The 26,074-nt window shown below is 54.2% G+C and overlaps 10 protein-coding genes across 10 annotated transcripts; 4 read left to right on the top strand and 6 right to left on the bottom strand.

Moving 5' to 3' along the window:
• Nucleotides 1-510: 510 nt before the first annotated feature.
• GCG54_00014359 (Polysaccharide monooxygenase Cel61a) lies at nt 511-1,288 on the top strand (the record flags this gene model as incomplete). Its single annotated transcript, XM_045414197.1, has 2 exons — nt 511-1,171; nt 1,233-1,288. The coding sequence occupies 2 exons, from the start codon at nt 511-513 to the stop codon at nt 1,286-1,288; spliced, it is 717 nt and encodes a 238-aa protein (XP_045256663.1).
• Nucleotides 1,289-2,481: 1,193 nt separating this feature from the next.
• On the bottom strand, nt 2,482-4,443 carry GCG54_00014358 (Adenylosuccinate synthetase; the record flags this gene model as incomplete). The annotated part of the gene is made up of 10 exons (XM_045414196.1): nt 2,482-3,012; nt 3,065-3,126; nt 3,174-3,270; nt 3,321-3,751; nt 3,812-3,853; nt 3,920-3,932; nt 3,984-4,020; nt 4,077-4,106; nt 4,223-4,261; nt 4,406-4,443. 10 exons carry the CDS (start codon nt 4,441-4,443, stop codon nt 2,482-2,484), a joined length of 1,320 nt encoding a protein of 439 aa, XP_045256662.1.
• A 1,951-nt stretch (nt 4,444-6,394) lies between these two features.
• Nucleotides 6,395-7,016, top strand: GCG54_00014357 (uncharacterized protein; the record flags this gene model as incomplete). The annotated part of the gene is made up of 2 exons (XM_045414195.1): nt 6,395-6,629; nt 6,715-7,016. The coding sequence occupies 2 exons, from the start codon at nt 6,395-6,397 to the stop codon at nt 7,014-7,016; spliced, it is 537 nt and encodes a 178-aa protein (XP_045256661.1).
• Nucleotides 7,017-7,198: 182 nt separating this feature from the next.
• On the bottom strand, nt 7,199-8,575 carry GCG54_00014356 (uncharacterized protein; the record flags this gene model as incomplete). Its single annotated transcript, XM_045414194.1, has 2 exons — nt 7,199-7,870; nt 8,051-8,575. 2 exons carry the CDS (start codon nt 8,573-8,575, stop codon nt 7,199-7,201), a joined length of 1,197 nt encoding a protein of 398 aa, XP_045256660.1.
• Nucleotides 8,576-9,406: 831 nt separating this feature from the next.
• GCG54_00014355 (Beta-1 4-mannosyltransferase egh) lies at nt 9,407-11,167 on the top strand (the record flags this gene model as incomplete). The annotated part of the gene is made up of 6 exons (XM_045414193.1): nt 9,407-9,584; nt 9,651-9,898; nt 9,958-10,278; nt 10,341-10,571; nt 10,641-10,825; nt 10,894-11,167. The coding sequence occupies 6 exons, from the start codon at nt 9,407-9,409 to the stop codon at nt 11,165-11,167; spliced, it is 1,437 nt and encodes a 478-aa protein (XP_045256659.1).
• Nucleotides 11,168-11,578: 411 nt separating this feature from the next.
• Nucleotides 11,579-12,353, bottom strand: GCG54_00014354 (uncharacterized protein; the record flags this gene model as incomplete). Its single annotated transcript, XM_045414192.1, has 2 exons — nt 11,579-11,702; nt 11,758-12,353. 2 exons carry the CDS (start codon nt 12,351-12,353, stop codon nt 11,579-11,581), a joined length of 720 nt encoding a protein of 239 aa, XP_045256658.1.
• Nucleotides 12,354-13,191: 838 nt separating this feature from the next.
• GCG54_00014352 (uncharacterized protein) lies at nt 13,192-20,092 on the top strand (the record flags this gene model as incomplete). The annotated part of the gene is made up of 10 exons (XM_045414190.1): nt 13,192-13,353; nt 13,413-13,855; nt 13,915-14,221; nt 14,273-14,504; nt 14,557-14,646; nt 14,700-14,949; nt 18,598-18,794; nt 18,852-19,141; nt 19,192-19,765; nt 19,824-20,092. 10 exons carry the CDS (start codon nt 13,192-13,194, stop codon nt 20,090-20,092), a joined length of 2,814 nt encoding a protein of 937 aa, XP_045256656.1.
• GCG54_00014353 (uncharacterized protein) lies at nt 15,472-17,297 on the bottom strand (the record flags this gene model as incomplete). Its single annotated transcript, XM_045414191.1, has 7 exons — nt 15,472-15,847; nt 15,911-16,094; nt 16,147-16,261; nt 16,315-16,457; nt 16,518-16,737; nt 16,792-17,053; nt 17,122-17,297. 7 exons carry the CDS (start codon nt 17,295-17,297, stop codon nt 15,472-15,474), a joined length of 1,476 nt encoding a protein of 491 aa, XP_045256657.1.
• A 167-nt stretch (nt 20,093-20,259) lies between the features above and the next one.
• On the bottom strand, nt 20,260-21,945 carry GCG54_00014351 (Carboxypeptidase 2; the record flags this gene model as incomplete). Its single annotated transcript, XM_045414189.1, has 2 exons — nt 20,260-21,662; nt 21,717-21,945. 2 exons carry the CDS (start codon nt 21,943-21,945, stop codon nt 20,260-20,262), a joined length of 1,632 nt encoding a protein of 543 aa, XP_045256655.1.
• A 976-nt stretch (nt 21,946-22,921) lies between these two features.
• GCG54_00014350 (uncharacterized protein) lies at nt 22,922-24,016 on the bottom strand (the record flags this gene model as incomplete). The annotated part of the gene is made up of 1 exon (XM_045414188.1): nt 22,922-24,016. One exon carries the CDS (start codon nt 24,014-24,016, stop codon nt 22,922-22,924), a length of 1,095 nt encoding a protein of 364 aa, XP_045256654.1.
• Between the last annotated feature and the right edge of the window lie 2,058 nt (nt 24,017-26,074).

Genomic DNA, 26,074 nt, shown 5'->3' with positions numbered 1-26,074 from the left:
AACCACACGGCAAAATTGGAAAGTAAGGGTTAATTTACATTTGAAACCCAGAGTCTTGGGTCGCCCTGGACGGGAACGTCGGTAAAGCTCCCGACAGATATTGCAATATCAGCCGGACCATCATCCTCCGTCGGTCCACCCAAAACGGCTCTCATAGGATCCTTCTCACCGTCCAGGTCAATCTAATTTGCCAAGACGTAGCAGCGAACCAACAAGCATAAATCAGTTAGCCAAACACAAAACAGACCGCAAGATCACGGTTGACCTGTTGCCGCCGTGGCGGTCTTGGCCGTCTGGTCATCTGGTCCAGACGTCCAACCCGTGCCGCCATCAACGGCTCCAGATTCCGACGCAGAGGCGAATAAGCGAGAGATACCAAGACCATGGGAGTCCTCACAACCCTTCATCTATATAAACTCATTTCCATCAAACCAGCATGATAATCGTCCCACATCTCCAACCACCCATCTCACACTCTCTTTCCGAAACGCTCCTTCATCCACTCTCACAATGAAGCTCCTCCTCCCCCTCCTCTCCGCCACCGCGGCCTCCGCCCACACAATCTTCTCCTCCCTCGAGGCCGGCGGCGTCAACAGCGGCGTCGGCGTCGGCGTCCGAGTCCCCTCCTACAACGGCCCCATCGAGGACGTCACCTCCTCTTCCATGGCCTGCAACGGCCCGCCCAACCCGACCACGCCCACCTCCAAAGTCATCACCGTCACCGCCGGCCAGTCCGTCACCGCCGTCTGGCGCTACATGCTCAACAGCGGCGGCTCCGCGCCCGCCGACATCATGGACTCCTCGCACAAGGGCCCCACCATCGCGTACCTCAAGAAGGTCTCCGACGCGACCACCGACACCGGCGTCGGCGGCGGCTGGTTCAAGATCCAGGAGGACGGCTTCAGCAACGGCGTCTGGGGGACTGAGAAGGTCATCAACGGCCAGGGCAAGCACACCATCAAGATCCCCGCGTGCATCGCCCCCGGGCAGTACCTGCTGCGCGCCGAGATGATTGCGCTGCACGGCGCCGGGAGCTACCCCGGCGCGCAGTTCTACATGGAGTGCGCGCAGATCAACGTCGTGGGCGGCACGGGGGCCAAGACGCCGGCCAACACGGTCAGCTTCCCTGGCGCGTACAAGGGCACCGACCCCGGTGTGACCATCAACATCTGTAAGTTGTCCGCGTTGAGGATCTGTAAGTTGGTTTGTGATGCTAACTGTGTTGTTTGCAGACTACCCCGTCGTTACGTCGTACACCATCCCGGGACCCCAGCTCTTTACCTGCTAGATGGCTCAGGCTTGGGAGATGAGATAGGAGAGGAGATGTCGTTGAGACCTCGCTCGCTCGTTTTGACTACCTTAGCTTCTTACACCAGGTCGTGTGACCCAACAAGAAAAAAATCCTGATGAGGACTACGCGGCTGTAACTTCTTGTATATAGTTAACACATCTGTCAATACACTTTAGTTCTGCTAGCGCAGAGTACTGCAACACGACTATCAGCATTACCTTGGGGTTTCCGAAATCCCATTCAACGGTCTCAACATATCAGACGCGGTCATTGAAACGACATTTCATAAGCGAAAAAGGACAGTCAATCAATATACTGCAAAGGTGTTCGGGCATACCATTAAGGATTAAGATGACGAGCATAAATGCTAGCGAGGATGATGATTACAACATAGTAAACAAATAGTACGCATGCGAGAGGAAGATAAAGCCAGTCTAAACAAGAGTAGGAGAAGAAAAAGAGAACAAAAGGTGGCAAGTGACGAAGTGCATATTCCAATAGTAAGGCCGAGAAAAAAAGACAAAAAGATTTTGACCAGCATGGGGGTCGAACCCACAATCTCCTGATTCCACGGTGTATCGTAGTCAGACGCCTTGCCATTGGGCCAACCGGCCAGACAATTCAGAACGCCTGAGGCGCCCGTCTGTGGGAGACGTGAGCGCAGAAACAGCTCATATGGCGCGGGCAGCGAGAGCGCAATGCCGCAGTTTGGTGCGCATGAACGCTCGGTCAGTTGCGCGGTTTGGCCAATGGCGCAAACCCAATTGCAAGCTTGGTGGGGGCGGGGGGTTTTGGGATGAAAAAATTTGTGCCCCGACTGGCGCGAAGGCTAAATGCCGCAGCCCCTCCCGATTTCGGCGGGGTTTGGGGTCGACTGTCGAGGAAGACGGCCCCGCTTAGGTGACTGATGGTGCGGGATGATGGGCAGATGTATGATGACATGTCGCTTGGATCACTACGTCTATTGAAGGCATTGAAAGAGGAGTCAATTGAATCATGTGTGGCGCTGATTGCTTCCCTCGATTGATGAAGAGACCAAGCCCAGAATGACGGCAGAAGATTGACAATGTACGCGGTCTATTTTCCGTTTTGAGAAAGATATCTATGGACAAAGCCACTCAAAGCTCCCATCACATTTTCATCTCATCTATCTCGACAAAGTCCATATCAGGGGCAAACAAGACAACCCCTTAAGCGCGGGAGATGAGGTCCTCTCTCTTGGGACCGGTGCCGATCCAGACACACTTGACACCGACAAACTCCTCAATGAACTCAATGTACGCGCGCGCCTGCTTGGGCAGGTCGAAGTACGTCTTGGCGCCGGTGGTGGGCGTGTTCCAGCCCTCGAGCTCCTTGTAGACGACCTCGGCCTTCTCGAGCGTCTTGAGGTCGGCCGGGAAAGAGGGCAGCTCCTCGCCCGTCTCCTTGTCCTTGTAGGCGACGGCGACCTTGATGGTGGGGAAGGTGTCGAGGATGTCGAGCTTGGTGAGGTTGAGGGCGGTGTAGTGGTTGAGGTTGGCCGAGTACTTGACGACGACGAGGTCGAGCCAGCCGCAGCGGCGGGAGCGGCCCGTGGAGACACCGATCTCGTGGCCGATCTTGCCGAGCTTCTCGCCGACCTCGTTGAGCTGTTCTGTGGGGAAGGCACCGCCGCCGACGCGGGTAGTGTAGGCCTTGACGACACCGACGATGTGTTTGATCTTGCGGGGGTTGAGGCCGAGCTGGGGGCCGTGTTAGTGGTGTGTAGAATGGGTTGTGGGTGGTTTTGCTTACACCAGTGAAAACACCACCGAGGCCAGTGTTTGATGATGTGACGAAGGGGTAGGTTCCGAAGTCTGTTCTGGTTAGTTGCGAGCGCAGTCGCAGGTGAAGTGCTACTGACTAAGGTCAAGCATGACAGCCTGGGCACCCTCGACGAGGATCTTGGTGTTCTTGGCCTGCGCGTCGGCCATGATGGGGACGGCGTCAACGACAAACGTCTGCAACTGGTCAGCGCATGTACAATGCTGGGCAAGAAAATGCGCCATACCCTCAGGTCCTCTCTGTACTGCTTAAAGCGCTTGATCTCGTCCTCAATGTCGTAGACCAAGAGATCACCGAAGCGCTTCTTGAAGCCAGTGGCAAGCTGGCGCAGCTTGCGCTCAAAGACCTCCTCATCGAACATCTCGCTGATGGTGATGCCATTGCGGGCGGCCATGGTGCTGTAGGTTGGGCCAATACCGCGCTTGGTGGTGCCGATGCTGTTGCCGCCCAGCTCCTGCTCCTCGAGGCCGTCGACCTGGATGTGGCAGTCGGTGATGATGTGGCATCGGTCGGAGACGAGGAGGCGGTCGCGGATGTTCTTGAGGCCCTTGGCCTCGAGGTCGGCCATCTCCTTGAAGAAGGTGGGGACATGGACGACGGCGCCGGAGCCGATGAGGCAGATGGCCTGGGGGTGGAGGAGGCCGGAAGGGAGAAGGTCTGGAGGGAACAGATGTCAGCCAAGGCAAGTCATCGCAGACGCAAAGGCGAAAGACTCACGGAAGTCGTAGCTTACACCGTTGGCGATGACGGTGTGGCCGGCTGGGGGAGGCTGGTGTTAGAATGGTGTTCTCGATTGATGGCATCAGGAGCTGGAGTAACTCCTACCATTGTGTCCGCCCTAGGGCCATCAGCATGCCGTTGATTATCTACAAGGTACCGCAGTCCCAACCTGAGCTCTGGCGCAAATCTGCGCGTCCTGTCCAAGGCTATGTGGAGGGTTAGAGGGCGAGGTTGTGACGGAGGGAACAAGGGCGCAGCTTACACATCAACCAGCTTTCCCTTGCCCTCGTCGCTGCGGGTGAGAGGATGTGTTAGTTCCAGAGTATGTAGAGCAATTGGCGCAGCAGGGAATCATGAACGGCGATGTCTCCTGGTCATCGCGTACACCAATGGGGCCGGTGCGTGTACGCGTATTCCAGGTTGTGTTCGGCGCGCTCGCCCTGCTGGCTGGGGCCATTGATGGCGAGGTAAAGCATTGGCATGGCAGAGCAAGGCAGAGAGAGTGTGTGTAAAGCCAATGTGCGCGTCTGTGGTGACAGTGACGATGACATGACAGGACAAGAGGAAGGGCGGCGGAGTGTGACAGCTTACCCCCACTGGGCGCCGAGAACGATGTCAATCGTAGCCATGGCGTCGGGTAGTAGAGAAGAGACTGGAAGTGAATCCAGTGTGTATAGCGAGCAACAAATACGGTCGATTGGCCAAAGTATGGGTTGCTGCGATCGCAACGTCGGTCTGCGATAATCCCAAAAAAACAATCAGAAGGGAGAAGACGCGGGGTTTAAAAATTCCCATGGAGGGGCAGGTTTTGCTCCGGCGGGGCTCCAACTTTGCGCTCCACTAAGAGTCATCAGTGCACCACTGTGACCTGCACCACTGTGACCTGCACCTTGGCAGTGACACTGGTGGCCATTGAGAGTGACTCTTTCCAATGGAATCCTTCAACGCGCCGCCGTTGCGCAATCGGAAGAAAAGTGTACGTACCGCGGTAATTACGTACCAATGGCCGACCACCACGAGGGACGGAACCGCCCGGAGTGGATGAATCAGGCAGGACCGGCAATCGGTCACGTGCAGTCGAAGCCACTTCTGATGAGCCACATCGGCCAAAGCCACAATGCCTACAAGCCACAGCCTCAGCCACCGCCGCCATTCTGTGTCTCGACAGCTCTCTCTCCATTAAATCCTCGAACACAAGGTTGGATGCACAAATGGATCTGGCTCTCTGTCGAATGCTTTGCGAACACTGTGACGATCCACTCATCCGTTGGACAGCTTCTCAGCAACCTGTGTCCTATCATTGTCAGCCACACCAAGGGTAGACTATGCTGGGTTGTTTCCATCACAGAGCCCCCATTCCATGTCTCAATTCCCAGCACTCAAGAGACTTTCTTTTCTCTCTCTCTCTCCCTTGATTGCTAAGATGAGCTTAACTGTGTTAGTCTTTTGGCCCCTGTGCTCTTGTGGACTGCTTTGCCCAGCAAGATGCCGAGCACCGAGTTGGAGATCCACCACCTGAACCCATCATCCATGTCCGCTGCCGAGCGCACCGAGGACGATGCAGTCTTCCTCAGTCTTCTTCACTCGTGTGACCAGCTGTTGAAGAGCTTGCTTGTATGAGGCATTCGAAATTGTTTCTTCCAGTTGTCTTGCAAAATTTTCCCATAGCAGACAGATACATGTCAACTCGAGAAACTCAATCCTGACCTTGTACAGGCATGCACAAATGGGCTAACTTGCATCCAACGTGCACCAACAGTTACCTTCACGTGGCTTCGCCCGACAGATACCATCAAGCCTCGGAAGCTTGGCAATTGGCCGAATGAGCCAGCGCACCGTAGTGCAGCATCCCAATAAGCTCACCCTCTCTCGGATGTCCTACCGAACATGGCAACAAGGAATCCCCAGACCCATCCACCCATCTCAAGACCAAGCAGCTGAAAATTTGCCGCCAAAGAACCAATCACTCCCCTTGCCCGAACGCCATCCAATCTTATCAGATGGATCAGATAAACCTGCTCCAACCTCACCATCCCTCCTCAGGCCATTATCAATCTAACCACCTTCCCCCAACCAATCACGCTCCTCACGCTACTCCACAGCATGCTCAAAAAGACCCTGGAGCCATGCAGCAGAGTCCAGAGATCTCTAACCGAGCATCCAGATCCGGCAAGGCGCTCAGCTGCGACCCCTGCCCGAATGGACTGTTGGTGCGCCGCCGGACCACCCTACACGAGCTTATTGCCCTTTTGCTTCACTCCAGCCGTTGGTGATGGCCTTGGACAGCTGCCAAGAAAGGACTGGTCTGCTTCGCTTCTGTAAAGAGAGCGCCACAATGCAGGTGCTTGACTCTGTCCAGTCTCGCTACTGGTGCAAGCCTGACTTTCTCGGGCACGTCGGATCGCAAAGAGCGCATATGGAGTGCATGTACATAATAGACGACGGTCGCCACGGGCAGCTGCAGTGAGTCGATTCTTCCACGATTCCTTGTCGGATTTTCATTACTTCGGATACGGCCCGTGATCATCGTGGAAACTCGTCAGCGTTCACCTCAAGTCCTCCCCAAGCGCAATCTCCGCCATGAAGTCCTCTTACGTCCTCCTCGCCACCCTCGGCCTCGCCGCCGCCCAGCAAAAGTTCACCGACGTGATCCCAGAGTGCTCCGTAAGGTGCCTCACCCAGGCCGTCAAGGACGGAACCAAGTGCAGCAGCATCGACGACTCCCAGTGCATCTGCGAGGCCACCAACTACCGCAACATCTACACCGTCGGCGTCTCCTGCGTCCTCGCTGCCTGCGGCGGTGACGTTGCCACCGGTACGTTTGTTCCCCAGACTGCCTCATCGAACACTGGAGCCTTCAGAAGCAGGTATGAAAAGTAGCTTACACTTGTATACAACAGGTGAACTCCTCCCCGCCGCTGCCAAGTTCTGCCGCGAAGTCACCGGCGGAGCTTCCGCGCCCCCCGTGTCCTCCGCGTCCGCCGCCGTTTCCTCCGCCGTCTCTTCCGCGATTGCCTCCGCAACCAGTGCGGCTTCCAACGCTACGGCTGGTGTCACCGGCACTAGCACCACTACATCTGGTGCAACGGCGACTGGCAGTGGCGCTGCTGCTTCGGGAACCACTCAGGCTGGTGCAGCTGCTGGCGTTGGCTCCATGGGAGCTTTTGGAATGCTCGCATTGGGCGCTCTTGCTGCATTCTAAGTGGCATCTAGTCAAGAGAATAGGGCACAAACTATATGGAGATAATTCAGCGAGATTAAGGGACAAACGAGACAGCGCAAGTATCCTGTAATATGAAATAGCGCACAGCGGTATATTCGTTCCTTTCTTTAGGGCATTACGTGTCTATGATTACTCCATCTCTTCGCTCTCAGCACCTATATCTATGGTCTCTTGATGATCGGAACAGCGGTGTTCGCTTCCGCATCTCCATCCTTGGGCGCGTTCACCCAACTCTCAATCCGTTTTGATACCGCACCACTCTTCTCCTCCACTTGGCGGAAGTACAAATCAGCGCATATCCAGGTCAATGTGAATATGATACTCGCTGTGGCCGTCCACGCAAAGAGAAGGGTCCAAGGATACTGCAAAGCTTCGGACATGATCAGATGTACAGGGTCCTGCGGCCTCAGCAGCCTCCAGAAGAAGTCTCTCAGCGGGCCCTTCAGGATGATGGGTGGCAACTGGTGCACGAGGTACCATGAGAAGGAAATCTTGCCCAGATACTGCAAAACCGGTGCTTCGAGCCGTCTCGCGACAGAAGGGGATGTTGCGATGACCGAGACGACCATCAGACCGCCTAGAGACTGGTAGCAGGACCTGACAACAGAGAAAGTGTTGCGACCGGACTCTGCCCACCGTCTGGATCGAATAGATGCCAGCCACTGGTAGCCAACGTGAGCGACCCCAGTCCCTTCGTCACCCTCGAAGCACATGAGGTACAGGCCTCCAAGGAGAATAACAGTCTTCGCCAGGCCGACAAGCCTGGCTCTGCTTGCTGTAGCCCTTCGCGGGAACAAGACTGGCGACCCAATGACGGACCACTCATGCCTCGCCTGTATAACCGCAACAATCTCCGCCAGCCACGCGCCGCCGAGGAAGCAGAACAGATCCCAGTACCCATGATAGATGAAGTACCCCGCGAGTCCAATCATGCCCACAAGCTTATGCTGCGTCTTCCACAGCGAGCACCCAAGCAGCGTGAGGTACAACACGCACGACCCGCGAAACGTCACCGGGATCGTCCACAGCTGATTATTGAACCCCTCATGCCACGCCAGATTCACCGGCTCTGCGATATCAACCAAGTAATCCACGAGCAGCCTCAGATGCTGCAGCGGCGCCGTCCACGGCTTCAGACCGCGCGTCACATGCTCCGCAAACGGCCGCGTCGTGACGCCGACAAAGTACGCCGCGTTCGCGAGCACGGTGATGGGGATGATGGGCAGGTACAGCCGCAGCCAGCGCCGCACGAGCGTCAGCTGGAAGTACCGCGAGAAGGCGCCCTCGCCGCCGCTGCTGCGCGCGAGCACGCTGTGTGCCATGGCGTAGCCGCCGATGATGAAGAAGAGCGGCACCATGGAGTGCACCGCGAAGGGGAGGCGCAGGATCGGGAGCTGGAAGAGCCAGCGGTTCTCGGAGGACGGCGCGGCCCAGAAGGAGTTGTAGGGCGCGGCGAACTCGCCCATGATGTAGTGGTTGTAGGAGACCGAGACGGCGGCAATGGCGCGGACGCCGTCGAGCCAGCGTATCCTCTCCATGGCGGGTAGACAGATCCTGTCTAGAGGGTTTCTTGTGTTGTGATGTGAGTATTGGTTGTCAAGTTGGGATACTGGAAGAAAATGTTGGATGAACAAATTGGTTCAAGAGGGCATGACCCCCAGAACGAGAGCAATATGCGGAATCCGGGCCGTCTGGTGCTTGGATGATCGAAGAGATAATCACGTCGAAATGCTCCGCCCAACGAACTTGGCTTCAAGCATATAAATCAGATCGGCATTCAATGACCATAAACGGGCGTAAATTCGCCGAAGACGTTTCATCAACCTGCGCAAGGCACGGTCGGCGGCGAGTTTCACAATGGGCAGCAAGCTTGACTCGCCTCCCTGTCCAGCAACACAACACGTCTTGTCACAACGATAAACTTTATTCTGGCGTCGCAGCCAAGCTGTGACAGGACATGACTGACTCTTGTAACTACTCCCACCGGAAACTCCACTTCAGCGTTGGAGCATTGGCATTCCTGATGGCCTTGGAAGAATATGCCATTTCCAGTGCGATGGGGAGATGCGGCCCGAGGAAGATGGCCATCCAGCGGGAACAACACCAAAAAAGCAGAGTCCACTTGTCTCACCGCACGATGCGACGATCTCGTAACGGTTCCTGCATAACGCGTCGTCTCATCATGTTACTCCTTCCGAGTTCTGGATGAACGTTAAAGAAGCTGGCATTGTATTAAGAGCAGCACGTCAACCCAAGCTTCTGGGAACCTGTGAGAGTTTGATTGTGTTCGTCCCGTCTTTCGTTGACTTTCGCCCGATCTCATCCATCCCATCTCCTCCGCACCACAACTCTATTAAGCCACCGTCACCATGTCTGAGAAGGGCTCAGAGTACAGCTCTGAGAACGGGAGCACACTAATTACACCGATAGAGACGACGAAGCCGGTATGGCCACTGGCGACGCCACGGACTAGGAAAGAGTTGTATCACACCATCATCAAGTACAACTACTGCGTCTTTCCCGTTAGTCTGGGACTCACATTCTGCCGTAAGTACTCTGATTTCATCATTTGGATCCCTCAAAGGGTAGACTTTCTGACTCGCCGGTATGTAGTCCTCTGGAAGCTGGCCTACGTAACAAATCGGTACCAAAATGCCGTAGCCGTCGACAACCAATGGAACTGGGCGACCATTCTCCAAACATCACTCCTGTTCTTTGGTCTCCTAGCCCAAATGCCACCGTACGTCTCCGTATGGAGCCTGTGCATGCCCATGCGACCAGGCTCGCACGCCCAAGGGCCGGCGAAGCGTGACTTCAGGAGCTTGAGAGTGTGCCTTGTGACCAAAGGCACAAACTTTGATGTGAGTGCACGCATGAATGCCCCATCGACAGTTTTTGAACAACGCTAACATGATTGAAGACCGTCATCAGAGCCACTAGGGCCTGGGCACCGATGCAAAACATCCCGGGCGTGCGTTTCCACGTCCTGCTGGATGACGAGACCAAGGAAGTAGAGTTCCGTCAGGCCCTCCCCTCCTTCGTCCAGATCGTCGTGGTCCCGTCAGCCTTCACCCCGAGCAAGGCCAAGTATAAGGCTCGCGCGCTGGAGTACTACCGGAGGAACCAGCAGCTCGGAAGCGGCGACTGGGTCTTGCACCTCGACGAAGAGTCCATGATTGACGAGGCTGTGATGGAGGCATGCATCAACTCCATCACGAAGAGCGATATTGACATGTTCATGGTACGTGCCCCCCTGGGTTCTGGAATTCTGTAAAAGGTTACTGACGAAGGCGCATTAAACAGGGAACTTTGCATTACAACGACGTCAACCACTGGAAGAACGGCTTCCTTTCGACAGCCGAGACGCTCCGCTCGCAAGAGGACTTTGGAAAGTTCTCCTTCTCGGTTAGGATGCGCAACAAGCCCATGCTCGGCTGGATGCACGGCTCCTGGATCCTAATCAACGGCGCCGTCGAGAACGCCACGACATGGGACACGGACTGCCAAGCAGAAGACTTCTGGTTTGCCTACAACGTATGTTGACCTCCCCCATTCTGAAGCATGATGAAACACCATGGAAGACTAACTTCACCTTTACCAAAGTCCTCTGCAAAGGGATACAAGTTCGGCTGGATCTGCGACCCCGTCCACGAACAGCCCAACGAGACGTTTCAAGACTTTTGGAAGCAGCGCAGGAGATGGTACACGGGCATCCTCTCCATCCCTAGCGTCATCGTGCAAATCTCGCTGGTGGTCAGCGTTATTGGTGAGCTGGTGTACTGGATTGGGTATGTTTCGCTTCCCCTTTCCTGGTGCACTCTTATATCGAGCGCATTACTGACGTTGAATACTACAGACCCATCTACACACAGCTCGGCGGGTCTTTCATCATTCCCAAGTGGCTTTTCATCTGGGGCCTCTGGCATTTCACCGTCGACACCCACAGCCTACTGGTCGCATCATTCATGTCAGATCTCACGGCACCGGAGGGCGTGACGTGGCTTCAGACGGTGCAACATGCGATCCAGACGGTATTACTCGCGCCGATAGTCCGTCTCGTACAAGTCTCGGCCCTGGTGACGTGCATCTTCAATCCGGCCAAGGGGTTCGCGATTGTGTCAAAGAAATAGAAGAGAGCAGTCATCGTAATAGACATTAGAACATAGACGGGGATGGGTGAATCGCTGGGCGAGCTTATCCTCAGTAATAGAACCACTAATTTAGACACTCAAAGGACCATGCAGTACGCCCGTTCACCTACACGTACCGAGGTGCCTAGTATTAATATGGGAAGCCCACTCAGAGCCCAATGGGCCGCTGTAGCCACGTCCCATGATGCCCAGAGATAGACTGTCTACTGTGATGGAATGCGGGTCACACTTTTGGACATATCGTGGGCCGAGCCGTTCTCTGCGGGTCCGACCGGTGCGCTTCCGGAGCTCCCGCAGGGTGGCGCTCGGGTGGCGTCCCGATACATGCACCGTTGGCTGAATCATAGAAAGCTTGATTTAACGATTCTCTTGTATTAACAAGCAGGTATCTTAGTTGAAGGTAGCAATGATCTTGTCCGCCATCTCAGGCAGCGTCTTGGCAACAACGTCCATCTTTCCAAAAATATCAGGCAGCTCCTCTCCCTCCAAAGCCTCACAGTAGGCGGCGTTAAAGCTAGTAGACAAGTTAGATGATTATCAAAACAAAATTCAACAGAGTGCAAACTCACCCAACAGTCTTTGCTGTTGACGCATCCCAAAGATGCGCAGCCGCAAACCAAGGCTTGCCGTTCTCAGACAGCTTCTTCAGAATCGGCGCATACGCCTCGGGCGTAGGCTTCGCCAGCCCCGACGAGTCGCACGACAGCAGATTCTCGACCGGCATGTCCACGCCTCCCCTCGAGAAGTAGCCGCCCACACGCGCAATGTCGCCCGCCGTGAAGCACCACACCGTGAAGCCGGCGTCGCGCAGCTTCTGGACGCACTCGGCGGCGCCCTCGCGCAGGCGGAGCTTCTTCCACTCGTCAATCAGGTAGTTGACGTCGTCGTCGGTGCAGAACTCGCGCGGCTTCTCGATGCCGGCGTAGTGCAGACAGCGGTAGAAGAGCGACTGGAAGACCTTGAAGAAGACGACGTAGCGGCCGGACATGGAGAGGTAGGTGTATTCGCGCTCGGCGACCTCGAGCCAGCAGCAGCCGAGGAGCTTCGGCTGGATGCCCCGGGCCTTGAGGCGCTCGCCCAGGCGCTCGTCGATGGCCTCGAAGAGGTGCTCGTATGAGACGAGTGTGCCGACGACGTCGAACACGACGTTCTTTGATGCGGCCATGGTGATGTGTGCGTTTGTGTTTGTGTTGTGTGTGCGGAAAGTGGAGGCCGGTGAGTGAGGGGGTTTTGCGGGGTTGAGAACAAGACACGATTCAGAGCCTAATTAAGATACTGGGCCTGATGAAGTAATGGAATTGCTGGGTTGCCGGGTTAGAACTGAATCTGACGATGTGGCTTTTTCTGAGTAATCTTCATTCACGGCGTCAGACAAGATGCAGGTTAAATAAAAGAGGCCACGATGCTTATCGCAGGCGAGGGCCGGCGGCCGATGCATATCACCAAACACGCGTCCGTGATCTCCAATCTTTCCCCGCATTCTGGAACACCCCCCGAGCGGTTTCGGGGGCTGGACATCCCCGGACCGGAAGGGAACGTTTTCCGGGCACTGGGCCCCTTGCTGCGCTGGGCACCCGGATGAGCAAAAGAACTTCCGGTCGGTCGGTTATGTCCAAGGGGCTATGCTAGATAGCCGGGCCGGTGTCTCTGGAAGCGTGGTTTGTAAGATGAGATGCTCGTGATGTCGATCTTATCTTGCGCGCCGATGGGACGGTGCCGCGACTCCTATCGGCCCATCGGGCGCACCCTGCACACTGGCGGCTCCACAGATAATGAGCGAACAGGCGAGGATACCCTCATGTTCGGTGAACTTTAACCAAGTCGGCCGAGACGCGTTTACGTGAGTGTTGGCTTAAAAAGTGACGCCTCTCCGAGACTGAAGGCGCCGCACCGGCCAGTAAGTGAAAACAGTCACCGACGAGTCATTTTGGTTGCTTTTATCTCGTACCCCGCTATCAGATCTGAACTCCTTCAAACTACGCACTATCGTTATCACTATCACGATGGTTCTCCCGATCAGCAACCCAACAAAGTCCTACTGGATTGAAGGGGCTGAGTCCCCCCTCCGCAACTTTCGCTCGACCGAGGAGCTGCCCAAGGAAGTCGATGTGGTAATTGTTGGCAGTGGTTATGCCGGTGCGACGACCGCGTACTGGCTTCAAAAGGTAAACCAGAAAAGCCCCCTTGCAACGGGTTAGAACCGCCGTCTGACCACGATTTCAAGTTCACGGAAAATGCGCCGCAGAAGCCCAAGATGCTCATGCTGGAGGCGCGCGACATTTGCGGCTCATCAACAGGCCGCAATGGCGGGCAGCTGAGGCCTCACGCCTACTCCCGCTACAAGCCGTGGTCCGCCCGTTTTGGCCCCAAGGTTGGAATGGAGCTCATCAAGCATGAGATGGCGCATCTCCCCGCATTCAAAGAGCTCGCAGCTGCAGAGGGCATTGCTGAGGAGATCTGCCTAAAGTTCGGCGAGACCTTTGACGCGGCCATGACGGACGAGGCGTGGGAGCGTCTGAAGGGCAACTACGAGGCCATGAAGAAGGACCACGGAGAGGACGACGATGTGGTCAAGGTCTGCAGGCTGATTAAGAACCCAAAAGCCGCGGAGGAGTTCACACAGATGAAGTCTTGCGTGGGCGCTGTGGTGCATCCCGCCGGTCAAGTGTGAGCATCGTGTCCTCTTCAATGCCAAGACTTCAGGGGTAGCTGACAAATTTTCGCAGATGGCCGTACAAATTCGTCCACGCCTTGCTCAGAAAAGTTCTTGAGACGGGCAACCTCAACCTCCAAGCACACACACCCGCCGATAGCGTTTCTGAAAAGGATGCCGACGGCTGGGTGACTGTCAAGACTCCTAGGGGCGATGTAAAAGCAAAGGCTGTGGTGCACGCTACCAACAGATGGGCCTCGCACCTCCTGCCCAATTTCAGCAAGCTCATCTTTGAAGACAGATGCACCATCGCGTCTTTGAAGGCCCCGGAAGGCTTTATCAAGCATACCGGTGCTCAGCACTGGGATAGCAACGTCAACGTGAGTTTTGCATTCATTTCCCCTGGACCAGCACCTAACCAATCTGGACAGAACTACCACCTTCAACTCCCGCCACCATACAACAACATCATTATCGGCGGCGCGAGGCAACTTCTTTGCCACTACCCTGACAAGTGCATCCTCAATGACGAGGAGGACCAGCAATTTGAGGGCGCTCCCGAATTCTATGAGACGTGGCCATCATCAGACATTGTTGGTTGGCAGGGTGGAGAAAAGGCAGAATTTGCCAAGCCTGTTAACGAGGGCGGCTGCTGGTCTGGTGGTAAATCTTCCTCATGACTTTTACTAAAACAGACAGCTGACACTTTTGGCAGTTGACTCCTCGAGCATTGACGGATTCCCCTTTGTCGGAGCTATCCCCAAACAAGACGGGCATTTCGTCACGGCGGGATTCTCTGGCCACGGTATGTACTCTACTTCTCCAAAGACTTCACGACCAACGCTAACAAATGCCAAGGCATGCCTAGGATTCTTGGCTCTACTGCTCATCTCACCCCCCTCATTCTCGACGCTTTGGGTGTCAAGTACACCGTCCCATCGATAGTCGCGCCCTTCCCTCCCCTGCCGAGTCCCTTCTTTGCCACTGCTGAGCGGATTGAGAAGTTGGAAAAGGTTGATGCTGCGCCAAAGTGGGAGGAGGAGAGGAAGAGCAGCTTGGAAAGCGCGAAGAAGCCGTTCTGCAACGACGCTCGCAGCCGCCCGAGACTGTAGCGTGGAAGTGGGGCAGGAGAAGACCACTTGAGAGCCTCTTCATCTGTAAAGAATGGGGCCTCGTGTATATAAAGTGCTCCAATAATTGGGCTGAGAAAATAATGAAGACGCTAGAATACAGCACCTATTGAATCCACTCCGGAACAGCTGATTGTAGAGTGAGATGCACCGCTGATATTCAGCATAGTCCCGGCGCACAAGCCTCACATCAACTTTGAACCACGCTGGGCAACTTGAGCAACGCCTTAGAATGCCAACCTTAGAGCCACGTCTATACTTTTGACGTTCAAAGCTAGGGCATCTATTCATGTGAGTAGTGGTGTTTTGTGCTGGTGCAGGCTGACGTATGCCCCCGAGTACGTGGCCCTCTTGGATTCAAAGCTATGTACACCGAATAATGGACATCAAGGTCGGGCAGGCATTCACAGCTCGGCGAGAGTTGAAGCGGAAGGGAAATGTACAGTCTCTTTACTAATTAAACAATGACTAAACGACCGGGGTGCCGGGTCGAGCCTGACTCAGTCGTCTCGCGTCTGCCCCGCCGCCGTCGGCACACCATCGATCGCCCCCAGCTCCCCCGCATCAATGTCCGTCTCCGCGGGCTTCTCCGGCACCAGGCGGATGAGGAAGACCATGCAGGGCACAGCCAGCAGCAGGATGGCGCAGTTGACGATGAACGCAACCTTAGGGTCGGCGCCGGAGTTGGTGTTGATGGCGTACGAGACAGCCTGTCCCGCCGTCTCGAACGCTCTGAACAGGCCGCCAGTTCTGGAGCTGGACGCCACGTCGGTAGAGAAGGTGCCCAGAATCCAGTAGAGAGACAGCTGGGTCCAGTAGCCGGTCGTGAAGATGATGAGATAGGGGATGTAGGCTTCGGCCCATCTTCTGCCGTGGCTATTGAGAAGCACTGTCAGTAACCTCGAGGGTGAAGAGGAGGAGGAGGAAGGATGCACGTACGTTTCGTAGTCCAGTGCCGGCTTGGAGAGGCCGAACTTGCCGTACTCAATGCCAATCCAGACGAAGCAGGCTGCCTGGGGAATAGACCACATAGCAAAGGAGATCCATGCTCTCTTTGACTGGGACCAACGGGTGTTGTCCAGAAGCCTTCCGTAGGCAATGACAAGCGGGATGGTGATCGAGGCTGAGAAGCGTGTTAGGTGACTTCCTAGTATTGAGGTACGGGGACTTCTTACGCATTATCAAAGAAGAAAGCGCGCGAGCACGGACAGAGAAGTGCAGGGAAAGATAGGTTCCCATGGTTCCACCGTAGAAGAACGAGTAGAAGGAGGGAATGAAAATGAGCCAAGTCTGCACCCGGCGTTAGTTCATGACAATAGTTTTTACGAAGGAGACCTTCATACCTTGGGACGCTGTGCGTGCTTCCACAGGGCAGAAAATTCTTGCTTCCAGCTGATGCTTGGAGACATTGGGATCTTGGCGCCGTCTCTACGTCGGACTCGCCTGGTGGGCGAGAGGAGGAATGCCCAGATGACACCGGTGCACTCTGTGAAAACAGCCTTGTTTAGTTACTGCAGGCTTCCACAAGCAGGATGTGAAAACTTACCGAAGCCAACAAAGATGAGGTACGTAGACCACGCAATACCGCCGGCAGAGCTATCAGAGTAGTTGGTGGAGAAGTTGATTGCACCTCCCATCACACTGCCCGAGTTTCTCATCGCGGACCAGATGCCTAGGTAGAAGCCTCTGTCGTCTTGCTTTGGGTACGACAACATTGCGGTCGTCTCGGCGACGTAGAGGAATCCCGATGTGAAGCCTCCAATCAGCTATAGAAGTGTCAGACTGAACTAAATGCTCAACAATTGTCAAAGGTGACCTACCCTAGAGAAGAGAAGGTACCAATCAACGCCGTACTTGGCATTGACATAGTAGGCAGAGCCAGCCAGGGGCATGGCAATGGCAGCAATCATGCATGACCACTTGATGCCGAATTTGTTGATCAGAGGTCCTCCGAAGAGGGTCATCACGCAGCCAGCCGCATAGTTGAGCGAAGTTGCCAAGTTGGCGAGGTACGGGGTGGAGAGTCCACCACCTCCGAGGTTGGAGATGGCGTCGGACATGGCAGGGCCGACGAAAGACAACCTGCAGCAGAACACACAAGACTTAGATTCCACACTTGCATCGATGCACAGACGTTTGCTGTTACTTACGCTCCAAACAGGATCATCTGCCAGAGAACACTGCGCCAGAACTTGGTGAACTTTGGCGCGCGCAGGTACGCGTCGTCGATGCCATAATGGTCGGCTTCAATCACATGGCTGGGCACGGTGCCCAGCTCAGTGGTGTCGTCGACCTTTGTATCGTCTTTCGTGGGTTCAGGAGCCATGGTGAAGAGATGGCGAGATTTGGCGTATCTCGATTAAGAAGAGATCAGTGCGGCAGAGAGAACGTGTGCTCTAAACGAACATTGGAGTTATATATTCAAGCTTTTGGGGGTCGCCTATCAGTCGCCCAGACAGGAACTTGGAACGTCCGTATCAATGGACTTGGTTTGGGTGAGGCCCAGGCGCTGCGGAGGGCCAGTCAGGAGTGTGCCATTGTCATCCATGGCACGCCGGCCTGGAGATAACAAGTGACACGCGCCCATCTAAAATCCCCGATGCGTATCTGTCAAGCGGATGGCCCTTGCAACAGCAGCAACCTTGCCACTAGATTCCGATCCCCTTCAATGAAACGCAACTGTTCCTGGCTTGGCATCCAAACTTCAGTTTTGCCGGCTTCACAATGTCAAAAGCCCAATTCGACATCAGACAATGCGTTCAATTGAACATGGCAATTGAGCTGGCCAGACCCTCTGCTAATAATGCCAACATGTCGCCATCAAGGTATCAAAACATGAGCCCATTTCCCCAGACGGCCAGTGTCCTCGCACCCCGCTGACATCCTGGATGGCGGCCGCGGGATGGCTAGATGACAAGCTCTCCCCCCATCGACACATGCTACCCTGCTCATGTGGCCTCCAACCTCGACCAACCACACACGACCGCAGACCGGCAACGAGCAACAGTGTTGGCTCTTATCTGCACCGGCCCGGTTCCGGTTCCCCTGATAAACGTGGTCTTTCCAGCGGGCAGGCAGCGTTGATAACGTTCCGGGACCGGGTAAGGTAAGCCAGACGAGGCGGGAAAGTTGAGCACGGCCGCCAGGTTGCAGGGCGGCGAGCAACGGTTATCCTGCATATCCCGCGTTATCTGTGGGTGACGTTGCAGTGGAGCTCTCTCTGCTGTCTGTCCCTCCCAGCTGGGTGTCTGTCTGCTCCTCTAGCCTCTACTTAGTCGGCAGGTGTCCGGGGTGTGGTGGAACAGGCGAACTCCATCGGTTTGGGGTATCTGAGCCGAAAGCGGGGGAGGACCCAGCAAGCAAGCGATAGCGCTGACGGCGAACATTTCCCAAGCATTTCCCGGGGGAACTTTATAACAGCGAGGTCCGGCCGAACGTGGCTACTAAGCGTGGTGTTACCAAAAGCAGTCAGTGGTGTGTTAGTGCGCTGTAATCTGATTTACATATTCAATTGGCAACAGACGGGCGGATTGAGTGATAGACAGCTGCTTCTTCGGATACGGATAAGCCATGCCGCCCTCCCCGCTCCCGGTTCCGAACTCCACGACCTCCTTCTGGAGGTCAAGTCCGCACCCGCTCGACAATCACCGGTCTACCCCCGACGTCCCCTCGCAGGTTGACATTGCCGTCATTGGCGCCGGCTATGCAGGCGTCTCGACGGTCTACCACATCCTCAACATCGCCAAGGCCAAGGGCACCCCGCCCCCGAATATTGTGATTCTCGAGGCGAGAGAGGCGTGCTCCGGGGCCACGGGCCGCAATGGTATGTTGTTGGCATGTTTTATTTTATTGAGATGGCTCTAATGATGCGGCGGTGCAGGCGGCCACCTAAAGCCGGACCCCTACAATCGGCCTTCAACCCTTGCTCTCACGCATGGCGTTGAGATCGCTGGCGAGTGCGCCAATTTTGAGGCGGATAACCTCGCGGCTGTGAAGAAGGCTATTGAGGCCGAGGGCATTGACTGCGACTTTGTGTATACGCGTGCCGTCGACGCGTTGATGAGCGAGTCCATTTGCGAGCGCATGAGGTCTGGCGTTGAGTTGCTGAGGAAACATGGCGTCAAGGTGATGGACGACGTGTACTTTGCCAAGGGGGCGGAGGCAGAGCAAGTAAGTCAACTCTTTGACATTAAAGGTTTTAAGTTGCTGACGGAAACCAGCTATCGGGCGTTAAGGGCGCCAAGGGGTGTCTTTCATACACGGCCGGCCACCTGTGGCCATACAAGCTCATCATCGGCCTCCTCGAGAAGGAGCTTGCCGCCGGCGTGAACCTACAAACACACACACCCGTGACTGAGGTCACAGAAAAGCCCGATGCAGACGGCTTTTTCACTCTGACCACGCCGCGGGGAACTGTGCGCGCTAAGAACATCGTGTACGCGACAAACGGCTACACGTCGTCGATACTGCCCGAGTTCTCGGAAAAGATTGTCCCCGTGCGGGGGATATGCAGCCACATCCACCCCGGCAAGACGCCCGCGCCGCTGCTGCCTCACTCGTACATCATCCGCTGGTCGGAAAGCGAGTACGAGTACCTCATCCCGCGGCTGGACGGCAGCATCGTCGTGGGAGGCGCCAGGGGCGCGTACTACCACGACTTGGAAAAGTGGTATGGCAATGTCAGTGATGATAAGCTGATTGAGGAGGCGAAGCATTACTTTGACGGGTACATGCAGAAGGTCTTCAAGGGCTGGGAAGACACTGGCGCGTACACGAACAAGGTGTGGACTGGAAGTAAGCTGACATACTCTGAGACTGATGTGAGGTGCTTGCTAACGTTGCTCGTTACTAGTTATGGGATACTCCACGGACTCGACACCGCACGTTGGTGTAGTTCCCGGTAGGCAGAACCAGTTCATGCTGGCCGGGTTCACCGGTCACGGCATGCCACAGATTTTCTTGTCTGCGAAGGGCGTTGCGTCGATGGTGATGGAGGGTGTAGAATTTAAGAGCACTGGCATTCCAAGGCTTTACGAAGCTTTGCAAGCCAGATTAGACAATCCGAAGAACAACGTCTTGGATGGGTGGAAGGCATCTCAGAAGACTGCACCAAAGCTGTAGGTTGGTCAAAGTGGCAGGGTTTAATAGAATGCAGTCTCTCACGGTTGCTGGAAACGGCAATTCGCAACAGAAAGTGACTAGAATTATTGAATTAATCATGCAACCATTGTCTATCTAAGTGAGATAACACGACCTCGCTCAGTGGGAGATAGAGGTCACCAAACACATTATGCCATGACCCTATAGACGGGATACTCGTCGCCAACATTGACGGGCAGAATGTTGAACGTGGCATACGAGTCGATGCCCTCCGGCTCCAACGTAACAAAAGCGTGAGCAGCGTTCTTCTGTCTCGTGCTGACCCAGAATCCTCCCGCCGGAATTTTGACCTCCTTATTCACAATGGCAGTCTCCACGGTAGATCTTGCAACGCCTTCATACTTCGACGCAGCAACAGTGGCGCTAGTAACGTTCAATGCCTCGACCTCGCCGCTGAAGTCGAACTCGAGCGTCTGTACAGTGACTCCAGCCACGCGAAGACGCTCAGCCACATCAGCCCACGCCTTGGAGAACACGTACGCCTCGGGACGAGCGCGGGTGAGGTTCGCCACCACAGGCGTGGTGTTGAGGAACTGGACCGGAACATCGACCAAAGCTCCCGTCTCCGCCTCGATGAACTGCCATGAAATGTTCGTCGGGCGAGCCGATTCGGTGATGACAATATTCTCAGTGCTCTCGATGAACTTAGTCCTCGCGTTCTCGACAGTTTGGTAAACCTCCTCGGCGTAGTCCGCAGCGGTCTGGACAATCGTCTCGACCATCGTCAGGCCCGTGGCCACACGGCGCTGGAAGTGCTGATCCGCCAGACCGATGCCGCGGGTTTCGGTCAGGAACATGATGGCCTGGCTCAGCGCGACAGAGCTGTCGCCGATCTTGGCGTCGCCCGTCGTCTCCTCCAGCACAATGTCGTCGGTCCCATCGGAGCCAACGACGTAGGGACCCCATCGCAACCCCCTCTTCTCCATCGCTGCCGCAATGGCGTTGGCGAACACGGCCTCTGAGATATTACGAATGTCAGCGTGGATGTTGGCGTTCTTCATGGCTGAGAATTGGCCGTCCTGCGCGTCGATCCATTGCTCTTTCGCACCCCACGCCTGAGTCGGGCTGTACTCGTGGCAGTCGACGCCGACGTGCGGCGCGAACCCCATGACCAGCTTCTTGATGTCGCGCGTCTGTTGGCGAGCCAGCTTGGTGTGATCGCGATTGGGGTCGAAATTAGTCGCAAAGTAACGCTGGAAGTACGCGACGCCATCGGGGTTGTATCGGGGAAGCATCATGATATCGACCTTGTCGAGGATGGACGCGGCCCAGGTTGCGTTCGCGTCGAATCGGCCAAGCAGAGCCAGTAGAGCTTGGTCGCCACCTGGCTCGTTACCATGAACACCGCCCTGCATCCAGATGCGCACTTTGCTGGGAACACTGGCATTGGCATGTGAGGCGAGACTATCGGAAATGCGCTTCGTGGTCGACAGGTAGACGTAGGGTATCGTGCGGCCTTCTTCGGACTTGAAGTCGGGGCTGTGATAGGTCATCCACTCATTGCGGGCAGCGAGAGTCTGAAGGTAGTAGTCTGCGAGTGTCCAGTCAGAATAGCCCAAATAAAACTTATGTTGGCGTCACGCACCGAGAGTTGCCTGGTCAGTCGGTCCACTGGTGCCGTTGGCGAAAGTGCCGGGTACGCTGTCCGGGTTTGCGAATGCAGGCGAGAGAAGCTCAACGCCCTCGACCTCAGGGAAGTTGGCAGCGACAACCTCGGTATCGGGAACCACCTCGACCTGGTTGCTGGCATAGGTGAGCGCGGTGGCCAGGCCTGCGTGCAGCAGACCCAGGGCAGCTGTTTCCTGGTAGCGCATGGTGATGATCGTCCCCGGACCTGGCTCCGATCAAATTCTGGCGATTGGTGGCGGCGACGGTGAGGCGACAAACACCGATATTGAGAACGCAACGTGGGTTCCTTTGCTTTTAAACTTGCCCGCAGTCTCTCGGTCTCCCACCGAACTCCAATCGCATCGCCAAGGCCTCATTTACCACGGTCAGGGACCCGTAACGTCATGTTGTCGCTGTCGCGGTACGACGGTCACGGCATTTTTGCTCGAGCTATGCGCAAATAGGCATCTGTTCATCTCTAGTGTGGAGGATGCCCCTCAAAGTGTGGGGTTTAAAGTCTTGGGGATGCTGTCAAAAATCCCCGGAGCTTCCATACAAGCGCTGCGATATCGCTTGCCAAGACATGTTATCTTGCCAAGAGAGAGCCATTACCAGGCCGTCGGGCGGATGTGCATCAATTTTTGATTTCAATTGTTAATAACATTTGTGTGTGATAAAACCTGTTGGAGCAAAACATCGTTGGAGATGGAAATCGTAAGGACGTTAAATGCACGCGTGGATCGAATCAATGATGGTTTAGATGTAAAGGCAACGTTGACCAAGTTGGAGGGAATACAGGAGAGAAGTATGAAACAAGCAATGTGGACAGACACGGATTTATATGTAAATAGTGTGCTAAAAGCATTGTTTTATAATCCTACCTAAAAGTCGGAACGTATCGCAATTTATTTCTCACCTTTGGCTATGTCAAATGAGGTCATGAATGCTGATATCGAGGGACACGATATTTCCCCTCATGAAATAGATGGACAAATATAGAAACAGAAGCAGAGATAGAGATAGAGAAACGAATAAGGTAGAAATAGCAACACTAGAGATAGGAGTAGAAACGAAGGCATATCTATCAGTCTAATCAAGTCGTAGACATCCCTCCCGTCACTCTTGGAACTTGCGTGTTGCTTTGGTAAGAGCTACTAAACAAGCTGACCTTATCGACTACCACTATCGGCACAGAGGCGACGAGATACAGCCGATCAAGACGGATGCACCAATTCCAGCTGATGGCACCGTGAGGCCGGTTCCGATGATGTTGCAAAGCGCGCACTCAAGCGACGACTTGCTACACTTGATCTCGTATTCCATGTTGCCATGTTCGGAGGGGTTGCGGCCCGAGCCTTTCGGTGGGATGTTGTCCATCGTCATCTTAATCTTTCGCGGCACCTTTACGTAGTGGTCGACCTTGTCCACCCACTGTAGGCACTGACCCTCGCGGCCGGGGCGTGTGTCCGGCGTGCGACAGATACGAGTCGTCGTCTCGCGCTTCGACGAGTATTCCTTGGTCTTGCCGAGATTGGCAAACGCGGTGGAGAGTCGCTGCAGCGAATGCAGCTCAGAGTGGCCCTCGTTGGCGTGGCATGACCACTCAATGGTACAGCCCGAGCCGATTGAGATGGCCGTGGTATCGCAATCGGTACTCTTGTCGTTGAACATGCGTCGGACAGTCGCGACTACGTTCTCCGCGGTTTGCTCGTACAGCTCCACCCAGTCCGAGTTGGTAGAGCCGGTGATGGTCGTATCGTCCTTGTCATTGTTGTTGCCGCCACCGCTGCCGGGTTTGACGTACGGCTTGCCGCGGTGGTTGCACACGTAGGCGCTGGAGCACCACTTGCCGTCGGCTAGCTGGTACACCTTGTCCCAGTGGTACGAATAGCACTTGAGCGGCTTGTCCAACTCGTATTTGTGCCAAGCATCACCAGCTGGGTTGGGATCTTTGATGCTGCGGTCAATGTGGACGGTGAAGACGTCACCATTGGGCATAGTTGCGCTGACACCGCCAGCTTGGCCCCAAGGGTACGATCCACTCCAAGGCACGTTGACCATCATGGTCGGTCTGTAGGTATCTAGCCCGTTGCCCGTCCAGACATCGCCCGGGTAGTAGATCATCTCGCGTGAGGTAGAACCGCCGTTTGCCCCGAGACCGATGCCGCAATCGGCGAGCACGATATTCTCGTATGGGCTCCTTTGGGCCAATGCAACACTTGCAGAGAACAGAAGGGTTGCGCCCCAGGAAGCACACCGGAAGTTTTTGGTGAACATGTTGAGTTGGCGACTTATCGCGGTAGATAATAATTGATGAATTAACAGAGTCAAGCGTTTCAAACGAGGTGTTCTCAGTTAGTGAAATCTTGTTGATGCTGCTAAGACCGAAAGTGCCAGCTGTGGCAACATCGTGTCTTTTATATTTCTACCTATCAACTCGTCCTGCCCTCGATGGGACCATTCGTATTAGCTTGTATCCCCGCGGTATGGTTGCTGGGTGTTGTATTTCCCCTATTTTGTGAATAATTCTTTTGTGAATACTTGTATGACTAAAGGGAATATGAGGACCCTTTTTTTCTTCTACTTTAACTTAGGCTAGTCTCCTTAACTACTATATTATAACTTAGATAAGGGTAATAATAGCGATTAGCTTTTAGAGCTATTTATTATACTTCTTATTAAATATCCTATTAATCTCCCTTATATTATTCTTATTTTTTAGGTTCTTAGTGATCTTTTTAAATCTCTACTTAATTTAATAGAGAACTTAGTTCTAAGAGTTTTCTAAGAACTTAATATATATTATAAAGAGGTATAGAGATACTACGTTATTATTCTTAGCTATAAGGATATAATTAAACTATTATTAAATATATAGTAAATTAGTCTTTTTTAGATATTTAATATTACTAGTAGTAAGGGCTATATTAATTAAGTAGGGGGTATATATAAGATTTATCTTAGAGGGCTTTAAATTTAGGCTATAGTGTAATAAGGGGCTGCTTCTACTTAGCTAGGTAGCTTAAAAATCCCCTTTATATACCTTATAGGTTAGCTATAGAGGTTATACTGTGACCCTCTATATATTTCCCCGTTAGAGTTATATAGTAGTTAATAAGGTGCGCCTCCAGGCGGCAAACTGCGAAGAAGAAAAGTTAGAAGGGAAGAAAGGTTGTATTTCCCCGGGCTCGCTGTTCAAGAACCCGCTCAACATGACCGTCTGCTAGATGCGGGCTTTCCGAAAAGGTCTCGCCTTTCTCCGACGTGCTTCGGGTAATGCGTTGAGCCCATTGTCTCCAGTCCGGAAAGGCTATCTGGAGTGTGGGTTGCACAAGAAACCCAAGTTGAATGCTCCTACTTCTCAGCCAGCCAATGTTCGGCCTGAACTTAGAGCTATGCACAAATTTCCAACTTCAACCCGCCTTCAAACTCAATGGTTACTAAAAAGAGATATTCATTGAAAACATTCGTTGCTCGTGATTGTCCCCAAACATTGCTAATGTTGGTTCCTCAGCTTTGTCTAACTTGATGTTACTGCGACGTGGCATGGGGGAACGCGTAAAAAGCCAAACCCCGGAAAACGGAGATTTTCAAGCCAATTTGGGCAATAAGACGCTCTGATAGGTTTCAAGTTCATGTACATGTCGCAGAAAATTCATTACAATCGCTGAGGTGCCCTATGATGCATGGTAGTGGCTCAATCTGCACACATAAGCACTAGCCCTGCGAAGTTCGTCAAGCATGCAGAGTAATCGCCGACCTTGATTAGCATCTGCGTCTCATGTCTCAATGAGTAGGCTTTCTCCTTTCTCGGCCGATAAAAAGAAGGTCGTTTGAGAGAACACTCCTCGCCTGCATTTCGCCACAAATCCGCGTGCAGTGAGGTTTGGATACAAGGAAACGTACAGCACGTAGAAGAGGGATTCTAGGGAAATTGGACACTAATTTCTAAGAAATACTGAAACGGCGGGCGGATAGGGTAACATGATAGAAGACAAATATAGATCGATAAGGACAATAACAACCACGACGACGACGACGACGACCACGACGACCACGACGAAAGGGAAGGCAGTAATAGCTATTAAGCTACTGTACAGATATAAGATATCAGCAATAGTCCGCCCAGTAAGCTAGCCCGAGGTATGTGCCCGAATAGCGCCCGATTAGCGACACTTTTACAACATCTTGCTCGTCGGTTGAACATCACTGAGCATTTCAGTCTCGTCTCATTGTAGAGGATCTGAAGGAATCAACTCAATGTACGGAATACTAGGCATCATGATTGCAAGTGTGTCTTCAACATCAGTCGTTGGCCCTTATTCTCCATGGTAT

This window comes from Colletotrichum gloeosporioides, assembly GCF_011800055.1.
Source record: "Colletotrichum gloeosporioides strain Lc1 chromosome Unknown consensus_114, whole genome shotgun sequence".
In the NCBI taxonomy this organism is placed as follows: Eukaryota; Fungi; Ascomycota; class Sordariomycetes; order Glomerellales; family Glomerellaceae; genus Colletotrichum; species Colletotrichum gloeosporioides.
The sequence above is the reverse complement of the archived record's forward strand: the minus strand, read 5'-3'. Positions and strand labels throughout refer to the sequence as shown.